Below are 14457 nucleotides of genomic sequence, written 5' to 3' on the forward strand. Positions count from 1 at the left end.
TTTTTCTCCTTTGCATTTTTTCTATATCTTTCATATTTTCTTTTTTTTTTTTTTTTTTTTTTTTTTTTGAGAGGGAGTCTCGCTGTTGCCCAGGCTGGAGTGCAGTGGCGCAATCTCGGCTCACTGCAAGCTCCGCCTCCCGGGTTCACACCATTCTCCTGCCTCAGCCTCTCCGAGTAGCTGGGACTACAGGCGCCCGCCACCGCGCCCGGCTAATTTTTTTGTATTTTTTCAGTAGAGACGGGGTTTCACCGTGGTCTCGATCTCCTGACCTCGTGATCCGCCCGCCTCGGCCTCCCAAAGTGCTGGGATTACAAGCGTGAGCCACCACGCCCGGCCTCTTTCATATTTTCTATCGGTTATACATCGTTTTGTAAAAAGCACAGTTAAAGGCTGGGCACAGTGGCTGAAACCTATAATCCCAGCACTTTGGGAGGCTGAAGCGGGAGGATCACTTGAGCCCAGTAGGTTGAGGCTTTAACTACGATCGTGCCACTGCATTGCAGCCTGGGCAACAAAGCAAGACCCTGTCTCAAAAAAAAAAAAAAAAAAAGCACAATTATATGAGAATTTTAAATATTCCAATAGCCCACTCCTAAGCAGTGGCATTCCTCTAGAAAAGCCCTGGGAATATGTCAGCTCCTGTCCTTGTATATGATAAACAGAGCAGGAGGAGGAGCAGGCTGACACCCCACGTGACTTTCAATGTCAGGGGTTTTAAGACCTGTCCAAGCAATTAAGGACAAATGCTCTAGACTAGACTTCTTCCCAGTGCTCCATCAACCTGCCTTGGCACCTTTCTGTTTCTGAGGGGGCTTCATAGGCAGTGTCCCTACCCTTGACCTCAGAGGAAGCAGCACTGACCACAGCTGACTTCCCCCCTCCTTCCCCCACCTTCCCTCCCCGATTCTGCACAGAAGCGGGCTTTCATGGTAGAGAGAATGATCTTCTGGTGACTGCTAAGGAGAAATCTCCCTACCTCTGTAATGATATTCATGCTTCCATGCTATTCCCCTCCCTAGAAGTATTTCATGTCTCCCCAGTACCTCTAAAAAATAGTTCAAACTACTTAGCCAACATATGAAGCAAGCCCTCCACACAATCAGGCCTTATCCTCCCTTCCCAATCTCACCTCCTATCACTCCCCTTTGCTAGGCAAATAGAATAAATCCCATCACCCCCGCCTACCCCTTAACATCCAGCATTTGCTCAAGTTGTCTCTGCCAAGAAACCAAACATCCTTTTCCATTTCTACACAAACCAAATCCTCCCCATTCATCAAAGCCCTGCTCAGCAGACACCACCTCCTCAGAGTTTTCCTGAGTTCTTCCTTCCCTCCTACAGTGTTCCTCCTCACTTTACTCTTGCTGAGGGCAGCACAGCGTGACAGGATACCAGCTCTGGAGCCAGAATGCTGCATTCAGACTATAGCTCCCTCACTGCTAGCTGTGTGACCTTAGGTAGGTTCCATACTTTCTCATTGTCTTAATGTCCCTATCTGAAAATGGAGATAGTCACAGTACCTTCCTCACAGCATTCTTGTGAGGATCAAATGACTGCAAGATGTATAAAGTGCCCACTTCAGTCTCTGGCACATAGGAATACAACATTAAACTTTTTTTAAAACCCCAAAAACGGGGCCAGGCATGGTGGCTCACACCTGTAATCCCAGCACTTTGGGTGGCCAAGGTGGGTGGATCATCTGAGGTCAGGAGTTTGAGACCAACCTGGTCAACATGGTGAAACCCTGTCTCTACTAAGAATACAAAAATTAGCCGGGCGTGATGGTGGGCACCTGTAATCCCAGCTACTTGGGAGGCTGAGGCAGGAGAATCCCTTAAACCCAGGAGGTGGAGGTTGCAGTGAGCCGAGATTGCGCCACTGCACTCCACCCTGGGCAACAGAGCAAGACTCCATCTGGAAGACAAACAAACAAAAAAACAAACACAAAATCCAAAAGTCTTTAGCTATTATTATTACCACCTGAGGTCACCCCTCCCCTCCTACATTTCCTTACTGCATTTATCTATCCAATCTTGCAACTACTTTCTATCTTATCTAATTTAGATACCTACACACTGGGAAATTCTTAGCTTGCTATATACAGATAGTACAGGGCCACTGAATGAATAAATGAACGAATTCTAAATAGTCACTCTTTTAGCCTGTCCACAAGAAAACCTACATTTAATGTTTGAAGAAAGATAAAGAAAAGATTAAAGAAACAGAACTTTAAATCAAGAACTACAGTTCTCGAAGTGAACCAGTAGCATCAGCATCACTAGAGAACTTGATAGAAATGTAGAATGCTAGTTCCCTCCCCAAATCTACTGAAACAGAAACTCTGAGGGTAGGATGCACTTTTAACAAGCCCTCCAGGTGATTCCCTTGAGGCTGAATCATGAGCTCTGAGGGCAAAAAGTAACATAAATGGCAGCACAGAATGAGCACTGGATCAGGAGTAGATTCTAGGCTTCACTCTGGCACTGACCTTGCACAAGTCTCTTAACTTCTCAGAGCCTTGATTTCCTTATGTGATACAGGGATGATAACACCCAAATAGTTAAATATTGTGAGGGTTAAATGAGATTCTATGTGCAGAGTTTGCATATAGTTGGTACTTAATAATTATAAGTTCCTTCCAGTTCTCTTCCTGTATATCTCACAAGGTTGTGAGCACTAAATAAAATGACTGAAGCAAAAGGGCTTTGCAAATTCCTGCCCTTGAACATCAGACTCCAAGTTCTTCAGCTTTGGGACTCAGACTGGCTTCCTTGCTTCTCAGCTTGCAGATGGCCTACTGTGGGACCTCATCTTGTGATTGTGTGAGTCAGTACTCCTTAATAAACTCCCCTTAATATAAACATCTATTCTATTAGTTGTGTCCCTCTAGAGAACCCTAATACACATAGCAATCTGAGGGACAACTAACCATTCTTGGTACAAATAGCCAGGTTAAACGTCTACCATTCACAGGATATTATGAAGTAGTTTATGTCCAACACCAGTCAGTCTACAAACAAACTCTGCAACAGAATATCTGCTTCTTGCCTGTTTATTAAAGCAGAACAATGAAGAGAATACATGCCCACCACCCCCAGTATTCTGGTCAGAATTAACTAACTACTCACTGATCTTTGAATCTAAACTTTATTCTTAGAAAAGGATTTTCTGAAAACTTTTTCTAGCCAACACAAGGAAAACTGCAAACTGCTGCAGACACAATGGACCTGACTTGGGGAACTCCCCATGTATGACATCCAACTCCAAGCTGTCATCCAACTCCAAGCAGTTGTGGAAGGCTGAGATTAAGACAGTTAACATTTTGAAGCTTGTTGCAGCACAGAAAATTAAGAAATACAAGTAAGTACTCTTTCTTGCACCACACTTTTTAGCCTCGCACACCATGGCTAGGCTTTCTGTCTCTTTTTTTTTTCTTTTTTGGAGAAGGAGTCTCGCTCTGTCGTCCAGGCTGGAGTGCAGATGGCACGATCTCGGCTCACTGCAACCTCCGCCTCCCAGGTTCAAGGGATTCTTCTGCCTCAGCCTCCCGAGTAGCTGGGATTATACGCGTGTGCCACCATGCCCAGCTAATTTTTGTATTTTTAGTAGAGATGGGGTTTTGCCACGTTAACCAGGCTGGTCTTGAACTCCTAACCTCAGGTGATCCACCCGCCTCGGCCTCCCAAAGTGCTGGATTACAGGTGTAAGCCACCGCACCTGTCCAGCTTACTCTCTCTCTAAACCATGCTTTCTACTCAGGAACTGCCCTCCAGAATAAAGGGCAGGATGGATGCAAGAAATGCACAGTTAACTATGTCAGACTGTGGTCTTAGTTGCTAGCTTGAGATGAACATGCTAAGTGTTCTACTAAATTGTACCATGTTAGAATGTTCACATGAGGCCCACACATGAGACAGAGTAAGAATTATTCCACCAATCGCTCAGACCCAGGACAACTTTTGTGAGCATGTTACCTCCATTGAAGGCTCCCTGAGAGCAGCTTGTTAATATTTGTATCCCCAGAGCCTGGCACAGGCCTGGCCCCCAACAGGCACTCATAACTGCCTACTGAAGTGAACAGACAAAATTATTCAGGTGTAAGCCCCATGCAGCTGTTGAGAAGTATTATTTTATAAGCAGGGAAAATTAGGTCCAAAGAGACTAAAAGTTGAAGTCAGTTAAAGAACGTAGTCTTTGGGCCGGGCACAATGGCTCACTCCTATAATCCTAGCAATTTGGGAGGCCAAGGCTGGTGGATCACGAGGTCAGGAGTTCAAGACCAGCCCGGCCAAGGTAGTGAAACCTCGTCTCTACTAAAAATACAAAAATTAGCCCGGCACTGTGCCAGGCACCGGTAATCCCAGCTACTTGGGAGGCTGAGACAGGAGAATCGCTTGAACTTGGGGGGCAGAGGTTGCAGCGAGCCGAGATCGCGCCACTGCATTCCAGCCTGGGCGATGCAGTGAGACTCCGTCTCAAAAAAAAAAAAAAAGAATGTAGTCTTTGATCCCACTCATCCAGAGCAGGGCTTCAATCCTGTGCCCAAACCCTACCTGCCACCACTCCCCACAACCACCTCTGCTCCATTCAGACTGGTGCTCACAGATGTGCCCGTGCCCCACTCCCTGCCTCATTCAGCTGTCCCTAGGCCCAATGATCTTGTTTTCTGCATGCAGAGTTCCTACCCATCCTTTATGAACAGCCCCCAGACTCAAAGAAGCCAGTCCCTGTCACCCCAGCCTCTTCTGAATTCTTTCTGACTCCTTCGGCACTTACAATCTACACCACTCATTGTTTCATGCATCTCTGTCTTCTCTCCTGAAACTGTAAATCCATTGAGGACAGGGATCAGAGAGGGACCAGCTCTCCTTTTTTTTTTTTGGAGACAGAGTCTTACTCTGTCGCCCAGGCTGGAGTGCAGTGGCACAATCTTGGCACACTGCAACCTCTGCCTCCCAGGTTCAAGCGATTCTCCTGTCTCAGCCTCCTGAATAGCTGGGATTACAGGCGCCCACCACCACACCGGGCTCATTTTTGTATTACTAGTAGAGGCAGGGTTTCACCATATTGGCCCGGCTGGTCTTGAACTACTGACCTCAAGTGATCCACCACCTTGGCCTCCCAAAGTGCTGGGATTACAGGCATGAGCCACCACAACCAGCCTACATTTGCTGTTTTTAGTCATTAGCTTTGTAATTGTTATTTTATTTCTGTATTCCCCCTCCCTCCCACCAATCCCCCACCCCCGCACATTCTTTTAAAAGAATACTAACAACACTAAATATCACCAAAGTCACTTTGACACTTTGTCACAACAGTACAGAATATACATTAGAACCTAATTCTGTCCATTAATCATTTACCTGAACTGAACTGAAATGACCTATTGGCTACCTGGCAGTGGGAAGCCATCATCATCTTTAGTCAAGCATCTTATGAGCAATGGTGAATCCTGGGGCCTGGTAGGGTATTTTCCTTCACAGGTCACAGATGGGCCAGTTGTTTCACTTACCCTCTCCAGATAGAAAATCCAACCCTAACTTAAGTATTCTGTTATTAACAGTGGAAGTTTCAATTTACTGAGCTTCTACTATGTTCCAGATACGATGCTAAGTGTTTTCATACATTATCTCATTTAAACTACATTACTCTGTGAATATGAATCTTTCTGTCTCTCTCTCTCTCTCTCTCTCTCTCTCTCTCTCTCTCAGAAGACTGACAAAGTAAACCTCAGAAAGCAACACAATTTTCTGGGGTCACACAGCCAAGAAATGGGGGCCAGGTCAAAATTCAACTTAGGTCTTCTTGACAGAGGTATCAAGCTCTTTCCACTTGCTATATATCCCTATATCCCTTATATTTGTTTCTTTTTGTTGTTGTTGTTTGTTTGTTTTTTGAGACAGAGTCTCACTCTGTTGCCCAGGCTGGAGTGCAGTGGCACGATCTCAGCTCACTGCAACCTCCGCCTCCCGGGTTCAAGCGATTCTCCTGCCTCAGCCTCCCAAGTAGCTGGGACTACAGGCGCATGCCACCACGCCTGGCTAATTTGTTTTTGTTTTGTTTTGTTTTGTATTTTTAGTAGAGACGGGGGTTTCACCGTGTTAGCCAGGATGGTCTCGATCTCCTGACCTTGTGATCCGCCCGCCTCGACCTCCCAAAGTGCTGAGATTACAGGCGTGAGCCACCACACCCAACCACATTTGTATTTTAAATCCCCTTTAACTTCTACCCCTCATTTACTACCTTGTCATTTCAAAGGTGTAGAGCTTCCTATTATAAAGGGGACAGAAAGGAAAACAATTCCCCCAAGTTTTTTCTGGCTCCCTCCATTAACTGGCTGGAAATTAGTTTTTGGAGTGTGGCTGCCACGCAAGAGCACCTGAAGAGAGTGGGAAAGGACACGGGAAGAAGTAAGGAAGTGAGAATCCAGAGACTCTCCAGTGGGCAGCAAGGGACAAGATGTCAAAAAGGTGGGAAAACTCTCTTTTGGGGTCCATCATGCATTACAAAAGATACTATGCCAGAAAGTAAAGAAAGGCTCCTAAATGCTAATTAGCCAACAGGAGAGACCTCAATAAGTTTATAGGCTCCACTAAAGGCTGGAAAGTAAGCTAGAATTTCATAAGCAAAGCAGAAAACAAACAAATCACTACTGCTGAAATCAGGCCCATAAGAACACCAAAGATCCTGGCTCATAAAAGACGTTTTACCAGTCCTTCAACCAACCAGGAGGAACCCAGTTTTCAAACAAACTAATCAGCATTCTTGACTGATCAAGTGGCATAAGCCACTGCCTTGGGTAAAAAGGCAAGTTGCTTTCTTAGTAAGGAAGTCCCATATGGTGGCCATTTCAGTATTCCTTTACCTACACTTTGGGCTTTCCTTATCCATGATTCTGGCCATCTCTGGTGTCCCCAGGTGTCCACAACCCCCCCATAGGATTAACAGATAATGCTGAGTACTATTCTCTCTACATTGTCAACAGAAGATTTCAGTTTTAGTAAATTTAATATGAAGTGGGGGAGGAAGCAACAGTCAATGTGCAGAGTACTACAAAGAATATCAGAACTTGAGAACTTTAAGGGATCTATCACATCTTATCTCCAAACACTTTGACAGACAGGGGAACTTCAAACCAGAAAGGGCACAAGGTCATATGGAGTCACTGACAAAACCACTGCTAGAGTCCAGGCTTCCATGATTCCCAGTCCAGGGCTCTTATCATTAAATAACACAGCCTCTCTTCTTTCCTGGGAGGCAGTGCAGGAATGCCACCCCCCTGCCAAGATAATTACCCTCCAAGAGCCCCTCCTCCTATCCCAGTCCCTCCTACAGCCCAGCTGAGTTGCAGCTCAAATTAGCAAGTCCCGGAGCAGGGGGCATTTCTGGGAGGGTGCCCAGTCTGAGGGTTGCTGGTACCGAAGAGGAGGGACAAAGATGGAGAAGAAGGTGACATCCCACAAAGGGTTTGGGAGAACTGGGTCCTTGGGGCAGTGGCAGTGAGCCTGCTGGGCTGGATAAAGACACATGCAGTGGCATCTCCCAAAGCGCATTGGGGAAGCAGACCAGCAATTGGCACCACCTCTAGCAGCAAAAGGAAGGGCTGAGCCTTGATGGGCAGGGAAGCCTGGGGCATCTCCGAGTCCAAGTTGGGCCTCAGGGGTGCCTCCTGGCAGAGTGGCACTGGCGCCCGTGAGGTGGCACCAGTGCCCGGGAGGAGGCCCGAGGACACAGATGCCCTGCCTGCCCGTGGGATAGCACCGGCACCCGGCGAAGGCCCAGCTCGCCCGTGAGGTGGCACTGGCGCCCGGCGAACGCCCGACGACCAGGATGCCCAGCCCGCCCGTGAGGTGGCACCGGCGCCCAGTGAAGGCCCGACGACCAGGATGCCCAGCCCGCCCGTGAGGTGGCACAGGCGCCCGGCGAAGGCCCGACGACCAGGGTGCCCAGCCCGCTCGTGGGGTGGCATCCGCGCCTGGCGGAGGCCCAGCCCGCTCGTGAAGTGGCACCGGCGCCCGGCGGAGGCCCGCGGTCCTCACCAGCCGGATCAGCGGCCGCCGTCGCCCAGCCTCCTGCCCCACACGCGGCCTTACCGAGGCACTGCCCCACCGGTGTGCTGAACGGGTTCCCCAGGAGGAACTCCATCTTGGGTGGACAACACGCAGCGGCCCGGGCCCCCTGTCTGCCACCTAGGTCTCCGCTGTAACCCGTCGGATTCCCGTCCTGACTGACACTTGCCCCCTCCCCACCCTCTGGAGCGCCAGGCCCTTGGCCCCGCCCCCTTGCCGCGTCTCTACTGGGGGACACCTACAAAGCCCGCCTCCGATTGGCAGTTACACCTCCGTCAGTAAAGCCCCCACCCACCCCGCAGCGTCCGATTGGGCGGAGGAGCAAGCTAGGTCACCGGAGTCCCTGTCAGCCGTGGCGGCACCTCCCCTGGCCCGCCCCCAAAGAGGAAGCTGCGCATTTTGATTCCTCTGTATATTGGTCAATCTAAAGGATTCTTAGTATTATTGGACAAAAGACGAGTCAATCACGCAAATAGAAGGACGGAACAGAGGTGAATCTAGGAATATCCCCGCCCATAGAAAGTACTGATTGGAGAAACATTTATTTTCTCTACGGCTGGTTGGTGTAAGGAGTGTTTCACCGCCCGGAGATGTGGTCACGTGACTTGTCAACTTTCACCCAGGATGTCTCCCTCCTGACTTCCCCTTAGCAACCAAATCGCGGCGCTTGGTTCCCCAGCAACCGGGAGACGCGTCTGCTGCGTGGAACCAGCCGAGTTCCCAGCGCTTGAGAAGGTGAGACCTGGGAGCTGAGGCTCCCGGAGGACTAGCAGGGACAGATAGTGCCCGACTTAACTCTTTCCTGTAACCTTTTTCTCGGAGAACGCCGGCCCGGCCCTTCTCATTTATAAAATGAGCACGTAGGTCCTCTCCCAGCCACTTTACAGTCGTGCTGAGACAGCCAAGACACTTTAGTCCTGGGCTTGTCAAGCTTTTGAATTAAAAAAAAAAATAGTAAGGGAGAATTTCCCGAGGGAGAAGGGCCAGAATGGATTTTTAAGGGGTTCCGTCTTCCAGCCTCCTTTCATAGTAGGAGAGGTACCCAGTCCACTGATAACTTTTCTCAGAATTTAGCCATCATATCTGACCTCATAACTATCAAATGATTTCATCTTGGTACTGTATATACTGCTTTGGATGTGAATACGGCTACTCAGGTTCCATATCCCTCTCTGTCAGTAACTCATTGTACGACTTTGGACAAGTTCCTTTCCCTCCCTGGAGCCTCAAGTTCCCTAGCTGGGAAATAAGGGCATTAGGACTCACTTTTTATGGCCTCCGGAGCTTACATGTACTTAAATAATGCATGTGCACTGAGCACACAGTAAGCATTCAGTAAGTGATTGATTTTATTCTTTTTTTAAAAAAATTTTGTTCATTATTTATTTATTTTTAAAAATGGAGACGGGGTCTTGCTATGTTGCCTGGGCTGGTCTTGAACTCCTGAACTCAAGCAATCCTCCCACCTCAGCCTCCCAAAGAGCTGGGATTACAGGTGTAAGCCATCTCGCCCAACCAATTTTCTTCTTATTAATTCATGGCCAATAGGGACTATAGTTTTCAGATCCTGTTGACCCCAGGTTATCGTTTCCCAGGAAAATTCTGGATCTGTTATCTGTGAGGAGGCCACTCCGTTGACAGTTGTGTAAAACTCTGCTGCCTTCCCCAGCTCCAACCTCTCTGGTCTTCAATAACACTATCATCAGGCAAGTCAAAGGGGACCCAGGTTGGGTGGTAAACTATAAGATCCCCATAGAGGAGGATTGTTTGGGCCTTGGCCCTAAACCCAGGACAACTGTGAGAAACATTGTGAGCTGTGGCAATGATAGTCCCCAGTACCCTGGGTACAGTTGAGTCATGATTAGGGAAATGGACTCTGCCATGTGCTAAGCGTATGAAGTTGGGCATGTTAATTAACCTTTTTAACTAGTTTCTGTTTTCTTATCTGGATATTGGTGAGTATTAGCCCTACATGTAAATTAAGTTTCTAGAAATTTCTCCCATCCACATCTTGCTAACACCCTGGTCATCTCTCACCTCAGTACTTCTGCAATTCTCAGTACTGCTGCTAGAGTGAGCTTCTTAAAAACTAAGATCTGATCACATTGCTGCCCTTATTTTTTTTTTTATTTTTTGAGATGGAGTTTCACTCTTGTTGCCCAGGCTGGAGTGCAATGGCACGATCTCGGCTCCCTGCAACCTCCGCCTCCCGGTTTCAAGCGATTCTCCTGCCTCAGCTTCCTGGGTAGCTGGGACTACAGTCGTTCACCACCATGCCCAGCTAATGTTGCTGCCCTTATTAAGCCCTAGGTGCTTTCCAGGGATTCTAGGATAATAACAAAACTCCCACAGACCTCTCCAAACTTGCATCACTTCAGCTAAAATGGAACAAGTCTGTTCTCTCCCACCTAAAGGGCCTTGCCACAAAGTTATCTCCTCCTTCTTTCCTACTTGTCCTTCAAATCAGCCCTGTCTTCCTCGGCCAGGCCAGGTGCCCCAATGTACAATTTCATAGTTCCCTACACCTACAAATTGTCATGGTTTGTAGTTAAATATTTATATTATTGTTTGATTCATGCCTGAAGCTGGAGTAAAGTCCATCTGTTTTATTCACAGCATATAGCAGTTACTACCCATGTGTGGACTCAATACGTGATCTCACACAAATGCAGGAGGGAGAAATTATCCACCTTTTACAGATGGGAAAGCCAAGGCTTAGATAGGTGAAATGAGTTGCCAAAAGATGCACAGTCAGGATCCAAATCCTGCCCTGATGTGCTTAACAAATAGCATGTGTAATAACAATCCCCCATTTCCTAGCATAGCAATTGCTGGGCTTGACTGAAAGCAAACTTGATCTGTCACAGGTACCAGGCCCTGATGAAGTAGGAGGGATAAGTCAGTTAAAGTTTTGAAATCAAAATTAAGAGTCATTTCCCAAAGTATAGCACCTTTTTTTTTTTTTTTGATGGAGTCTCACTCCGTCACCAGGCTAGAGTGCAGTGGTGCGTGCTCTCGGCTCACTGCAAACTCCGACTCCCCGGTTCAAGCAATTCTCCTGCCTCAGCCTGTCGAGTAGCTGGGGTTACAGACATGCGCCACCACGCGCAGCTAATTTTTGTATTTTTAATAGAGTCAGGGTTTCACCATGTTGGCCAGGATGGTCTTGATCTCCTGACCTTGTGATCCGCCCACCTCGGCCTCCCTAAGTGCTGGGATTACAGGTGTAAGCCACCGCGCCTGACCCCCCACCCCCCCCCAAAAGGTCAAACACACTTTGCAGAAAACATCAGCCAAATATAACACATTGAAATTCCCCCAAAGACAAGTTGATGACAAGTTATGGGAAACCTTAGGGGAAACCATTGCATAAGAGTGGGGAGCTAGAGAGAGGCTGAGGGCTGGAACTGTCTTTGGGGGTAGAATCAGTCACCCCAACGAGGTGGAGCCAGTGTGAACAGATTGGAGATAGTGGGAGGAAAAGGACCAAGGTCTTGGGAGGACAGAAGGCACAGGTGGAGAAGGGGTAGGGGTTGAAGGGTGTGGAGGCTGTGCCTCCCCTGGAAGCAAGAGAGAAGTGTGCACAAGAGCTCATTGGGACATTTGATGAGGGACGGTTCAGGGCAGAGGATGCATATTTGCAGAAGCTGCATCCAAGTGGATGGTCAGGGAGGCAAGAGGAGGGCAGTCTTAGAGGGAAGTCTCTAAGACCAGGTAACAGGATTGTATGGCCCAACCTGGCTTTTCAGCGGACACCATTAGCCCTGCACCAGAAGTTTCTCCAGCAATGCCCAGTGGAATGAAAAACAGAGCACAGGGGCTGCCTAGCATTAGGGACCAGCAGGGCAGAAGGACAGGAGGTTCAGGGAGGCCCAGATGCTGGGAAGGCATGTAGACAAAGATAGGAAGTAGGGCCAGCAGGGAGGCAAGAATCAGGGGTGGAAAGCGGGGGAAAATATCCCTCCTGGATGTCCTCACCAAGAGGGTTGATAAGGATGAGAATGTGGTCCAGCCACGAACAGCAGCCTGGAGTCAGCCTCACAGTGTGACTGATCAAATCTACAGATCCCCCCTGTGCTGTGGTGTCTCAGTCAAATCCCTCTGGACCATTAGCAACAGAATCTACTGGAGGCTGGGCATGGTGGCTCATGCCTGTAATCCCAGCACTTTGGGAAGCAGAGGCAGGTGCGTCACCTGAGGTCAGGAGTTTGAGACCAGCCTGGCCAACATGGTGAAACCCCATTTCTACTAAAAATACAAAAAATTAGCCAGGCGTAGTGGTGGACACCTGAAATCCTAGCTACTCGGGAGGCTGAGGCAGGAGAATCGCTTGAATCCGGGCGTTGCAGTGAGCTGAGACCGTGCCATTGCACCCCAGCCTGGGCGACAGAGCGAGACTCTGTCTCAAAAAAATTAATTAATTAATTTGAAAAATAACCTACTGGAGCTAGCTTAAGTAAAAGAGCATTTCATGTGAGAAACAGGAAACTCTCATGAGGCCTGGACCTAGGGACATTAGGGACTGGAAAGCCAGCAAGAAGGAGGCAGCCTTCTTGTCAGTCTGTCTGTCCTTTGTCTTTTGTCTTCTGATTCCCAGGTTCCCATCTCTGCTTTTCTCTGTGCATCTGCCTCCTCCCCCTCTTGCTCTCTGCTTAACCATGTGCCCAGCCAGCCCACACTCCCTATTCCTCCCCAGCTCAAGCAGCCAGCTCTGATGGGCACTCTCATTCCATAGCCTCAAGTTCACATCTCCCACGGGAAGGACGTGAATGGGCAGCTTGGGTCAGGGGCTCCCTCTGCACCAGGAGAAGCTTGTGGTGTGGTGGGGGGCACACACACATGACTGCCTGGAGGGGATGAGGTGCTCAAGGAAGAGGAGCTGCAGGCTGACAGGCCTGGCTGGGGCCGCCCAGGGAGCATAGTCAGTGGTTGGTACCCACAAGCCCAAATGAGGATGGGCACACAAAGTCAGAAGCCTGACACAGGGCCACAGTCATAAGATGAGCCAAGATCACAGGCTAAGGAGACCAGTGTGGACACCAGCCCAGTGGGTCCAGCGAGGGTCCCAGCTGTGGCTGTAGGGTCAAGGGATGAAACCCTGTGGACAGGCCCACGTAGTTGCCAAGAAGGCCTGGAGCAGCCTTGATGTAAGTATACAAACCCCGAGATGCAGCAGACCCAGGGCCGGGCGTGGGGTGTTCCTCAGAGTGCCAGTGGCCACAAGACACTATAGGGGGAAACCTCAGCCAGACCCTGCCCTCAAACAGAGAAAGAAGCGGGCTGTGAAGGAGGAGTGCGGTGTTTTTTAGGGAAAACGTGGGGGAAGATGAACCGGCTGTGCAACTCGATGGAGCTGAGGGTGATGGACGATGACATGCTCAAGCTGGCTGTCAGGGACCAGGGCCCCCAGGAGGAGGCCGGGCAGCTGGCCAAGCAGGAAGGCACCCTCTTCAAGGATGTCCTGTCCCTGCAGTTGGACTTTCGGAGTATGTATCTAAGGTTCAGGGGTGGTGGCCAGGGTGGGGCCCTCCCTGGCTTTCTCTGCTCCATCTTCAAGCCCCAGGATTCCATGTGAAGTCCACGGTCGAGGTTCCCACATCAGCATTAGGGCCTACCTGGGTTACAAGGCATAGGAGCAGCACAGATGTTTGTAAAGTGTCATACTTAGTGTCTTCATCATTTGAATATCCACAACACTCCTGATTCTGAATAAGAATAGAAAACAAGATAAAATTGTCCCATGCCAAATCTAAGTGAGCCCCCAAGACTATGCTGTTTCCATCACACAACTCCGCATGGGTGTCTTGGAGTGGGGGTCCCTGGCAGGCAGAGCCTAGGAAGTCCCACGTAGCCAGGAGCAGAGGGTAGGAAGTGTGGGAGAATGAGGGAGAGCGGGCACTGGGAGGGCAGCTTCAGGGAAGGGGTGACCAAAGACAGGCTGGTAGCAGGAGGAGCACAGGCCCTTGAGGCAGGGAGGCACATCAGGAGTGGGAAGATGTGGCTCAGGACCAGGCGGACCCTTACTGCTTCAATGTCCCGTCTGTGAAATGGGATGGCTGTCATCCCTGTCTCAAGCATTGGGTGGGGGGACAAGGTGAGACAGCACATGCACAGTGCCTGGCTCGCACAGCAAGCCAGGCACAGTAAGTCAAGGCAGAGGCGGTCCAAGGGCAGTGAGAGAGGTGGGCAGGGATCCTGAGACCCCTTTTGTATCGTGTGCAGGCAAGGGCACAGCAGAGTGACCTGGTCTGATTCACATTCCTGCTCTGTCTTGGGGCCCCTAGGCTGGCCGGCATCCAGTCAACAGCAAGGAGGTATTGAGACCCTGCCTCAGTCCAGCCCTGCTGCCAGAGCCAGGGACACGACAGTGGGCAAGTCAGGCATG

The 14457-nt window shown here is 49.4% G+C and overlaps 2 protein-coding genes across 17 annotated transcripts in view; one reads left to right on the forward strand and one right to left on the reverse strand.

The window, feature by feature from the left end:
• Positions 1-8279, reverse strand: part of TOM1L2 (target of myb1 like 2 membrane trafficking protein) — a 129523-nt gene extending 121244 nt beyond the window's left edge. For 8 of the 12 annotated variants that reach the window (XM_055241614.2, XM_055241610.2, XM_055241613.2 and 5 more), the window contains exon 1: positions 8097-8239. In XM_055241614.2, the coding sequence (XP_055097589.1) occupies positions 8097-8148 (52 nt within the window). In that variant the 5' untranslated portion in view covers positions 8149-8239. Of the gene's footprint in view, positions 1-8096 lie in introns of all 12 variants that reach the window. The other 4 variants (XM_055241606.2, XM_055241605.2, XM_055241604.2 and 1 more) reach the window with 2 other exon arrangements.
• A 168-nt stretch (positions 8280-8447) lies between these two features.
• DRC3 (dynein regulatory complex subunit 3) overlaps positions 8448-14457 on the forward strand; it is a 44212-nt gene continuing 38202 nt past the window's right edge. For 2 of the 5 annotated variants that reach the window (XM_055241599.2, XM_055241602.2), the window contains exons 1-3: positions 8456-8807; positions 9668-9778; positions 13382-13558. In XM_055241599.2, the coding sequence (XP_055097574.1) occupies positions 13399-13558 (160 nt within the window). In that variant the 5' untranslated portion in view covers positions 8456-8807; positions 9668-9778; positions 13382-13398. Of the gene's footprint in view, positions 8808-8845; positions 8933-9019; positions 9408-9667; positions 9779-13381; positions 13559-14457 lie in introns of those variants that run through there. The other 3 variants (XM_055241603.2, XM_055241601.2, XM_055241600.2) reach the window with 3 other exon arrangements.

This window comes from Symphalangus syndactylus, chromosome 14 (genome assembly GCF_028878055.3).
Source record: "Symphalangus syndactylus isolate Jambi chromosome 14, NHGRI_mSymSyn1-v2.1_pri, whole genome shotgun sequence".
NCBI classification, from domain to species: Eukaryota; Metazoa; Chordata; class Mammalia; order Primates; family Hylobatidae; genus Symphalangus; species Symphalangus syndactylus.